General features: G+C 41.6%; 2 protein-coding genes across 2 annotated transcripts; one reads left to right on the top strand and one right to left on the bottom strand.

Moving 5' to 3' along the window:
• Positions 1-1,592: 1,592 nt before the first annotated feature.
• On the bottom strand, positions 1,593-2,131 carry C15H17orf100 (chromosome 15 C17orf100 homolog). Its single transcript, XM_045526022.1, has one exon. The coding sequence runs from the start codon at positions 1,968-1,970 to the stop codon at positions 1,593-1,595; it is 378 nt and encodes a 125-aa protein (XP_045381978.1). The 5' UTR covers positions 1,971-2,131.
• A 197-nt stretch (positions 2,132-2,328) lies between these two features.
• Positions 2,329-9,539, top strand: MED31 (mediator complex subunit 31). The gene is made up of 4 exons (XM_045526020.1): positions 2,329-2,439; positions 3,534-3,611; positions 3,897-3,993; positions 9,182-9,539. The coding sequence occupies exons 1-4, from the start codon at positions 2,412-2,414 to the stop codon at positions 9,372-9,374; spliced, it is 396 nt and encodes a 131-aa protein (XP_045381976.1). The 5' UTR covers positions 2,329-2,411; the 3' UTR covers positions 9,375-9,539.
• Positions 9,540-10,521: the final 982 nt, after the last annotated feature.

The following is a 10,521-nucleotide window of genomic DNA, read 5'->3' as shown; positions in this document are numbered from 1 at the left end:
TAGTAGGATTGACAAACACTGAAATTCCAAGGACTAATTATTAGTTTAGAGCAGAAGTTTTATGAGGCAGAGGGATTAGGGTAGCTTCTGGGGTTGTATAGCATTTCTTCGGCCTGAGCCCCCATTCTAGAGGACAGGCCATGCACTCCCCTGTAATTAAATGAACATAGGTAATGACTTAGCACAGTGCCTAAAAACAGCAAGTACTCTAACTCACAATGAGGTACAACAAATCAGGGTCATTGATAGCTTGTTAGGTGGGACCCTTTTGTCCTTTCAGGGTAAATATCACATAAATTACTGAAAGCAGGGATGGAGCCCTCCTCAAAGAGCAACATATCCCTTTCCTCTGAGAGATCCTGCCTGCTATTCACCAGAGGTCACTACCCCTACCCCTCTTCCAATAGCACTTCTTAGGCCTCACCACAATTCTGCTAAGCAGAAGTGGGGTGCTTCCCTAATAGGCCATGCTCTAGCTTTCCAAGCTGCTAGATCTTTAGTGTTTCTCAGCCTTGGTGGTATAGACATTTTGGGCCCTGTGATTCTTTCTTGTTGGCAGAGGATTGGGTGCTGACCTGTGCATTGTGGGATGTTTAGTGGTATCTTTGGCTTCTATCCACTACATGCCAGTAGCACCTTCTATGACAACCCCCTTCCCTGCCAAACAAAAATGTCTCTAGACATTGCCAGATATCCTCTGGAGCTGTGGTTCCCCAACTCCCGCGGAGCCACAGAGTTCACTTCACCCCCCACTCCCCCGCCCTGTCGCCATGGAAAAACTTACAGGCACTGCACAGCAGGAGGTGAGCAGCAAGTGAGCAAAGCTTTATCTGTATTTATAGCTGCTCCCCATCGCTGGCATCACTGCCTGAGCTCCGCCTCCCCCCTTCCCCACCTCCACAGAGTAGCTACTCAATAAATATTACTCTCCTTCACCTTCCTCAAACCTCAGGTCAGGTTTCAATGACTTATCTCTCACTTTCCCTTCTAAGATTATTTTTGATTGTTGATGGGTTTACCTACATTTTTAACTACATCTGACCTATGTTAAAAGGTGTGTGGATGGGGGTCCAAGATACAAAGACTTAGCACAATGAAAATAATTTTGAAACACAAACGCCAATCAATAAATTTATGAAAGTCTGTTCCTTGCCCCTGAAGTTTTTAGCAGGTATATAATCAGTCATTCCACGGGTCATGATTTCAGTTTGGTCCCTGTTCCTAAGTTTCAAGGAATTAAAGTCTTTTGGGGGATATGTACCCAAAACTCACCTGGTTCAGAGGCTCAAATAGCCTCTTGTTCGTCAACCCAATTTACACAGCATCATGGGCCTGAAAATCTTTTGTGCTGGCTTCAAGTTAAAATAGTTCACTGGGTCAAAAGCAGGATGGTCCAAGGTGCAGCAAGGTCAATAAACGTTGGCTGAGTCCAGAAACCGCAGCTTGGCTATTTCCTACATTGATTTCTGGGCTGTTTCCATGAAATCTAATAAGATGATTAGTAGTACACTTGGCAGCTGGCTGGCTGGAAACTGGAGGCAATTCCGTCCTGGCTCAGGGCTATGGCCCTTTCGACACCTTTGGGAAACATTTCATCGGGCTGTTTTTACGTTTTGGCGGGCTGCCGGCTTGTCCCGCCGGGTAGGGCTCTCCACGTGGTGCAGAGACGTCTCCACCTGCAGGGACGAGGCCCTGACGCGACGGGAGGACGTTTCTGTGCGCTGCGAGGAGGTTTCCACGTGCTGGGAGGACACCTCCAGGACTTGAGGAAGGCGTTTCCCGGAGGGCGAGAGCGAGGGCCCCACGCTGCAGCGCTGGGAGGTCTCCACGTGCCGCGAAGACGTTCGCACCTGCCGAGAGGATGTCTCCACGCGGTGGGACGACGTCTCCACGCGGACCGTCGATGTCTCTTTGTAGCGGGCGGTCTCCACCCGGGGTGAAGAGCGCTTGTCCCCTAGGGGTGAGGCCATTCTGCAGGGGTCAGGGGGCCAATGAGGCCTCGGGAAATCCCACAACCCAAAGGTCAGCCTCAGTCACGCCTCTGGGTTACGTCACAGGGTAAGAAATGACGTCACAGGCGAAAGCGCCACGACACGATGACGTAGGAGCACCATGGTCCTTTGGAGGCTGAAATGACTCTTCATAACATTGGGCCCCCGCCCCTGCTCTGAGGCGCTCCTGCAGCTCCGGCACCGCCCTCTGGCAGTTTGGGAGCCAGAGCGGGCGGAGCTGGGCCCGCCTTGGCGCGCCAGGGATGGGCGGAGCCATCCGCCTCCGAGCGCGGCTGTGCCCGCCCCCCGTATCCCACACTGCCCCGGGACCGGAAGGGGAGCTGTGACTTCCGCAACCTTCCTCGCCGCTCGGAGCAGTCTCGCTGTGGAGGTGGTGGAGAACTAGTGTCTTTGCCTGTTATGGCGGCTGCCGTCTCTATGGAGACAGGTGAGTAGCGTTCTGAGCCTCAAGTCTTGGCAGGTAGAACTGTCCTCGGCCCAGTCCCCTTCTTCTCCTTCCCCGGGGCCTCCTTTCACTTACCTCTCGGCAAGCTTAGTGTTTGGGCAGGAAGGCGAGAGGGCTCTTGTAAGCGTCTGGAAAGACGAAGGTAGTTTTTGCTTTTTTCATAATTTGGTTTGTCCCTACATTTTATCTCACTTGCTATAAAACACCAAAACATCAACTGCACTGGCTTCTCGGTGTGGGCGCGGCTAGGGGAGAGGGCTTGGATATTAAACCGTCTCCTTTTTGATTGGTATTTTGCTTCTCACATGAGCTTGCTTAAGTTTGAAATATCGTCGACAAACTTGTGTATCATTCTGCCATTGATGTTTCTCACATACGCACGCATTGCATTATCTTACAAGCTCTCCGTAGTCTTTTTCAGCTTGCATCCTGAACTTTTTCCCGACCGATTTAGCACTTTCCTTTTACGTAATTTAATTACTGTTTGTTTGCTTTCTGTTTTTTTGCGATCCTCTTGCCTCAGCCTCCCTAGTAGCTGGGACTACAGGCGTGCGATGCCACGCCCGGCTAATTTTTTTATTTTTTATTTTATTTTTTAGGTAAAGACGTCTCGCTCTTGCTCAGACTGGTATCTAATTCTTGAGCCCAAGCAATCTTCCTGCCTTGGCTTCCCAGAGTGGTAGGATTACAGGCATGAGCCACCGCGCCCAGCCAGTAACTTAATCAGTTTTAGCAATTGTTGTAACGCATTATTAAAATAGGGGAAGCCACAGTTATTACAACCTATCTCAGTAATCACTGTTAACTTTCCTACATAGTGGCCCGTAAGTGGTAGGTATCTTGCTACTACGTTTGTATTGCTGGGTTTTTTTTGTTTTTTATGACTTGTCTTTAGAGAAACTTTTAACTTATTCTTTTTAATCAGGGCTCTGCTTTTCTTAGATTTCTGAGGAAGTTATATCTCCTCCCACGGCCAGTTTAGGAAGACCATCACATGCCCTTCTTTACCCTGAAGTGTATCTCAGCATTAGTCAGGTTGCTTTACCGCCGTTGATTTTTGCTGTCTTCTCTCCTAGATGATGCCGGAAATCGACTTCGGTTTCAGTTGGAGTTGGAATTTGTGCAGTGTTTAGCCAACCCAAATTACCTTAATTGTAAGTTGTTAAGCACCTCATTAAATTGAGGAGCTATTAATGATTCATGACAGAAGAGATGCAATTCATAATAGATCTACTTTTATACATTCTCAATATTGAATGGAATTACACTTATGCTGGTATATAGATATAATTGAGCCTTGGGACTTGTGTTTTGAATTTAGTGTGTGGTGGTGGGGATGTTACATAAATAGATTCTTTATATTAGGGGTCACAAATCATAGTTTAAAGGTTGGTTTGACCTACAGATCTTTTTTTTTTTTTTTTTTTTATGCCTTTCAGTTCTTGCCCAAAGAGGTTACTTCAAAGACAAAGCTTTCGTTAATTATCTTAAGTACTTGCTTTACTGGAAAGAACCAGAATATGCCAAGTATCTAAAGTAAGTTTAACTTTTATAATCCTAAATGTGTATATACTTTATTATAATACAAAACACTGATGTTAAACAGTCTTCTTTGTTTCACATTGGAAAAAATATATTCTGAATCTGACCACTTCTTTTAGTTGTCACCGCCTTAATACAAGACACCTCATCTCTGACTTGGATTACTGCAATAATCTATTGACTGGTTATCTCTACTTCCATTTTCACCTTCTTCCTCACCCCTGAAACCTCCCCCCGCCACCCCGCAACAAAAAAGTGAAACAGCTTTCTACACAAAAGCCTAACTTGATCTCTCATGTAAATCGGAACACTCTACTTTCTTACTTAGAACCTTTCATTGGCTTTCCATTCCATGCAGATTAAAATCTAATCTCTTTTCTTGAACTAAAGCCCTGTGTGATCTGGTCCTGTCTTCTCTGACCTTGTCTTTTACCACTCCCTCCATCTCACTGGGTTTCTGATCCCAAGGAACTCACAATCTATAAATGTATCAACATAGCCATGGGCAGAAAATTAAAGAACCTTACAGAAAAGGGTACTTGTAAGGAAGGTGTTTCTGGGATTTTTCTGGAGGAAGTAACCTTACCTGATTCTTAGAGCTGCTCTCTTTTCTTTAGGGCCTCCTATGTGCCAAGAACTGTGTTAAATGCTTCACATCCAGTAACTCATTAAGATAGATATATGTATTTTATATACATATATTTTTAATTTATAAAATATATATTTGCCATTTGAGTTGTTTAACAGGTACTTTTATGCTAAAGTTTACAAAATTGTAAGAAGCATATAATCACAAACTTATTCTCTTTTAATGGTAAAAAAAAAAAGAAAAAAAAAGTTGAACTCACTTCTCTGCTTTGTCTTAACCAGGTAGAAAGAAAGCAATAGTGAAACTTTCTTTAAACAAACGTTTGAGAGGAAAATGTTTCATACTTGTTCTTTATCCAAGTCACTTTTCTGATCTGTGTCCAATAATAAGATTCATGAAGCGTACAACCTCATGTTGGCTGCAGGACCCTTTGCACCCTTACTGGCTTTTTATAAACAACTCTTTTTTTATTTAATAATTCAAAGAAAAGATTTTTTAATTAGTTTGCAACATATGTTATATGTCCCTTAGTCACCATCAAGTTCATTCTCACCCACAATGTTGTTGAGAGATGGTCATCTGGTCTACGGCCACACCACCCTGAACGCGCCCAATCTCGGATCCCGGAAGCTAAGTAGGGTGGGGCCTGGTTAGTACTTGGATGGGAGAGATGGTCATCTATACTCTGGCTGGAGGTTTCCAGTGTGCACATGTTAACTCTGTCAGGGACAGCTGATTCCATCCTTACTCAGATGTTAGAAAGTTTTTCTTTACACTGTGATACAATAAATCTCCTTGTAGCTTCAATCTGTTTGTTCTGGATTAATCCAGAACCAGCTTATGTCCTCTTGAGGACAACAGCCCTTCAGATTATTTAAATTTAAGAGAAGTTGCAAATTAATCCCTATTGGGCATTTTATTCGGTCTGTACAAAGTTTTATTTTAATACTTGCCAACAATGAAAGATTGGAAAGTGTTATATAACAATCCAGATTTCCAGCTACTCTTTAAAATCTGGAAGAGCTGGTAACCCCAGGTCGTCATTCTCTCAGGTCAACAACTGGCTGGAGCTGAGAGCAGCTGTTTCTACTAGACACTTTGCATCACGTGGCTTGCTTCTTTGATAAGCCAGTATGTGCAACTATAATGTCTCTCTTACATCTGTTTTTCTCAACTATCTTTAGCCATTGATTAAGTGCCATGGCTTCCAGACTTCTCATGAATTCAAGTGTCCTCCTTTGGATATTTGGCAGTTGTACCTTATGCAATTCAGCCAAGAGCTAAATACAGGCCTTCATATTTGGTCAGGGTACAGTGGGCCAAATGGCATTTCTTTTCTTCATATGATGAACATTACATGTCTATTAGTTCAACTTAAGTTTACATTACTTTTTAGGGGGGCGGGGGCCTAGGAGATCACATTGTTAACTTGCTAGGAGCTTTATTTCAACTAAAATCTTTTACTTCTTATTTTCATCAATGCTGTGTTAATTGAGTTCTCCATTCATATCTTGTTTATTTTTAAAAATCTAAATGCAGAACTTTCCTATTGTAGCTCCTCTATTTCATTTTGTTGACTTGTAGCCTATCAGAATATAATTCCTTATTGTCATCTAGTGTATTCTGAGCATTGTCTTCTACAAGTTTGATATAATAAATGATCACTGCATGTCTAAATTCCACTTATTTACTAAATGCTACTTGAAATGATTCTCTTGGTTGTCACATTATTTTACAGTTGAAGAAACTGAACCTTAGAGAGGTTAAGTACCTTGTTCAGGGCCACCCAGCTGGTACTCACACCCAGATCTTTTTAACTACTAATGCTGTCATGAAAAGAAATTAGCCAGGACAGGTGTGAATAGAGCATTTTAAGCTAAGCTGCCAACACTTACAGGCAACAGTGCATTTTTGGAGTGTAGATAGTAAACTGTTATTATTTTGGAAGGACAGTATGGTATTGGGCCCTGCTGTTCATTGTGGTCTTCAGATCAGCAGCATTGGTATCATTTGGGTACCTGTTAAAAATGCGGAGCTCAGGCCCCACCCCAGACCTACAGAATCAAAGTCTGTATTTTAAGAAGTGATTCATTTGCATATTAAAGTTTAAGAAGCAATGCTCTAGTAGTTATACTATTTTCCAAACTTTAGTCATTTGCATATTACTTGTACCATTTGGGCTCTATCTGTATACTACCTATATGATTTGATATGTTTTAATTGTCTCATTTAAATTTTATGTCTTTTTAATTTAAAATAATTTCATTTACAGGATAGCTGGAAAAATAGTAAAGAGAATTCCTGTATATTCTAAATGTATTCTAAATGTTAACATCTTATAGGCAGGGTGTGGTGGCTCACGCCTATAATTCTAGCCACTCTGGGAGGCCGAGGCGGGAGGATTGCTCGAGGTCAGGAGTTCGAGACCAGCCTGAGCAAGAGTGAGACCCCTGTCTCTACTAAAAAATAGAAAGAAATTATCTGGACAACTAAAAATATATAGAAAAAATTAGCCGGGCATGGTGGCGCATGCCTGTAGTACCAGCTACTCAGGAGGCTGAGGCAGAAGGATTGCTTGAGCCCAGGAGTTTGAGGTTGCTGTGAGCTAGGCTGACGCCACGGCACTCTAGCCCGGGCAACAGAACGAGACCCTGCCCACCTCCCCCCAAAAAAGAACATATAAACACAGTACAATGATCAAAATCAGAACATTAACATTAATCTGTTGTCTAACCTACAGACCTCATTCAAATTTTGCCAGTTGTCCCACTGGTGTCATGTATTTAGTACAGTGTCCAGTCTAACTCGTATGTTGCATCTTGTTGTCATGTTGTCTTAGTCTCTTTTAACCTGAATTTCTTGGTCTTTTTTTTTTTTTTCATGACTGGGGCAGAAGTGATATATCCTCAGTATATCATATCAGGAGTCACATAAAGTCTATTTGTCCCGCTACTGGTGACATTAATTTTGATGACTTGGTTGAGGTGTGGTGCCCTCTAGGTTTCTCCATATCAAATTATTTTTTTATGTGTATTTAATAAGTATCCTATGCGGAAATACTTTTGAGACTATGTAAATATCTTGTTACATTTATTTTTGCTGCCCACTAATTTTAGCATCTTTTTTTTTTTGAGATGGAGTCTTACTCTGTCGCCCCGGCTAGAGTGCAGTGGCATCATCATAGCTCACTGCAGCCTCAAACTCCTGGGCTCAGGCGACCCTCTTGCCTCATCCTCCCTAGTAGTGGGGACTACCGGTTCCCACCACCACACCCGGCTGGGTCTTGCTCTTGCTCAGGGTGCTCTCAAACTCCTGACCTCGAGTGATCCTCCCGCCTTGGCCTCCCAGAGTGCTAGGGTTACAGGCTGAGCCACTGTGCCCAGCCTTAATTTTAGCATCTGTTGAAGATATTTCCCTAATACTTGCCAGTTTTTACTGTGGTGATTTTCTAATTCCATCATTCTACACTTATTGGAATTCTTTTCTAAGGAAGAATATTCTCTTGTTTCTGATTTATTATTTCTTTAAAGAAATATACATCAGTGTAGACTTTTGGATTCTTAATTTTATCCTATGGATTATCATTATGTATTTTCTTGCTCTAATAATTATTCCAGATTTGGCCGTTGGGAGCCCCTTCAGTTGGCTCCTGAATACTTTTGACATATCTCCATCAATTTTTAGTACTTTTCTTTCTGGCACTAAGTAACATTCCAGGCTCATCTTGTACATTCCGTGTCCTAGCCTTGGAATCTGCCATTTTTCCAAGGAACTCTGGAAAATGCTATCTGAAAATCACAATCTGGGCACTGAGTGTGCTCACTGGTATGATGGTGTTATTGCTTCTAGGTCCTCTCAGTACACACAGCTAGGAATTATATGTATGTGTATACGTGCACACACCTATGTCTCTATTATATATACATTAAAAGCCATTAGTACATGCAGTACATACAGTTTTCAGTTTTAGCTCAGTAACACAGGGTTCATTATAGCCTTCCCCTTTTCTTTATCTGTAACTTCCTGATAGCCAGAAATGTGGCTCTCTTAATCCATAATATACTTATTTGCTCAATCTTAGAATATACATAAATTTCATAATTGCTGTATTCTTATGGAAAACTAGAGTACTATATATGTGCATAGTTCTTTTTGAAATTGACTCACTTTTAAATGAATGTTGTCTTTTTTTCCACTATTGATGGAAAACCCTATAGTTTTCAAACCCTATCAGTTAAATTCATAATTACTAAAATAAGTGTTTGTGTTCTTCACGTTGTAAACCACTAGAATAGCATGGCTTATTTCCAAATTTTCACTGTTTACCAGTTACTGTGTTGTATATGGTGTTGGGCAAGTTATTTCATCTTTCTGAACTTAAATTTTCTCATTTTGAAAATTTTGCTTAATACTGACTTTTGATGATGAGCCTCTCTGCAAAAATAGGGGGGAAAACAACCTGTTACCAAAGTGTACTAAGTTAATGTTACAGAAACATAGGCTGTAAGATCATTTTTAAGAGAATAACTGAATTAGAACTTGGCATGATTGACTTAAATTATATTGATCATTAACTTATAAACTTAAACCCAGGTACCCTCAGTGTTTACACATGTTAGAACTGCTCCAATATGAACACTTCCGAAAGGAGCTGGTGAACGCTCAGTGTGCAAAATTTATTGATGAACAGCAAATTCTACACTGGCAACACTATTCCCGGAAGCGGATGCGCCTTCAACAAGCCTTGGCAGAGCAGCAACAGCAAAATAACACATCAGGAAAATGAAAAGCTGGATACAGACTCTTAAGACTTGTATATAATGTATTTCTTTTGTATAGCGAAGACAAAAGACTTCTACCTACCTCTATTGTGGTAGCACCTAAAACCTTTAGTGTGTTTTTTATCCAACTAACTTTTTATTGTTAATAGACTATTTCTGTTAAACCAGAATTGTTCTACTTTGATTTCCCTGTGGGTTTGTAAGTTTTTATTAGCATTTAACAATCAACTGAACAAGAATGGAAAAGTTTGGTGCTTTAGACCAATTAAAGGAGGCAGTGGGGCGTGAGGTAGGGGAGGGCCGCCAAATATATTGAAGTCTAAGCCTAGCTTTGTTTCTGACAGAGTGGTGCCTTGGGTAAGTCCATTTCCTGGAACTTCACTGTCTCTCAGATCAGCTGTTCACCCTTCTTATCCAGGGAATGAGAGGAACGGGATCAGTGACCTCTTTAAATCACAGAGCAGGAACTGCGTAAAGTTTCTTAAATTCTACAGGAAAGGACCTACCTGTATTACCACTTGCTTTGCAAGATGGCTTTAAGAAAGAATCACTGTTATGTATGACTTAGTGAAGGTAAGATTAGTGGTTAACTACTAATTGGACCCTTGACCTTAGACTAGAACAAAGGTGAGGAGCCTCAAATACTTGTGCTCATTTGGGAAAGCTAACACTTACTTCAGAGGTACCAAAACCAGGTGCTATGTGTTAAGTGCTTCCTTGCATTCTTATTTTATTCTCAGAATAATCCTTGTTTACAAAAGAGGAAACTGAGGTTTTAGACAGGTTAAGTAACTTACCTATGGTTACACAGCTAGTTAGTGGTAGAACTGGTGTGACTGACTTACAGGCTGGAGTTCTTCCCACTACTAAGTTATATAGTCTCTCTAGCCCCTCTCTGCTACATGCATCATCCCAAATGAAGCACACTGAGACAGCTGTAAAACAACTGTCTGAATTCAGTAGAGGTTGGATTAGATGTACCGTGCTTTCCTTCAGTGTTTAGGTTAAATTCTACATTCCAAAGCCAAAGGAGTTTCAGGAATATCAATTGCTTTGCAAATTCATAGAACTTAAGGTGAAAGATCCTAATCCCTTTAAAGACTTGGAAGTTGTCTACTACACTCTTAGGGGCTTTTAGATATTTGTCACCTC

The sequence above is a fragment of the Lemur catta genome, chromosome 15, assembly GCF_020740605.2.
Source record: "Lemur catta isolate mLemCat1 chromosome 15, mLemCat1.pri, whole genome shotgun sequence".
In the NCBI taxonomy this organism is placed as follows: domain Eukaryota; kingdom Metazoa; phylum Chordata; class Mammalia; order Primates; family Lemuridae; genus Lemur; species Lemur catta.
This window is presented reverse-complemented; position numbering and strand designations above follow the sequence as displayed.

Bases quoted from the DNA above. Each gene is read 5' to 3' on its own strand.
- C15H17orf100 (XM_045526022.1), bottom strand. From the start codon at position 1,970: ATGGCCTCACCCCTAGGGGACAAGCGCTCTTCACCCCGGGTGGAGACC.
- MED31 (XM_045526020.1), top strand. From the start codon at position 2,412: ATGGCGGCTGCCGTCTCTATGGAGACAG. The intron at 2,440-3,533 runs GTGAGTAGCGTT...CTTCTCTCCTAG, and splicing joins TGCCGTCTCTATGGAGACAG to ATGATGCCGGAAATCGACTT. The intron at 3,612-3,896 runs GTAAGTTGTTAA...TATGCCTTTCAG, and splicing joins CAACCCAAATTACCTTAATT to TTCTTGCCCAAAGAGGTTAC.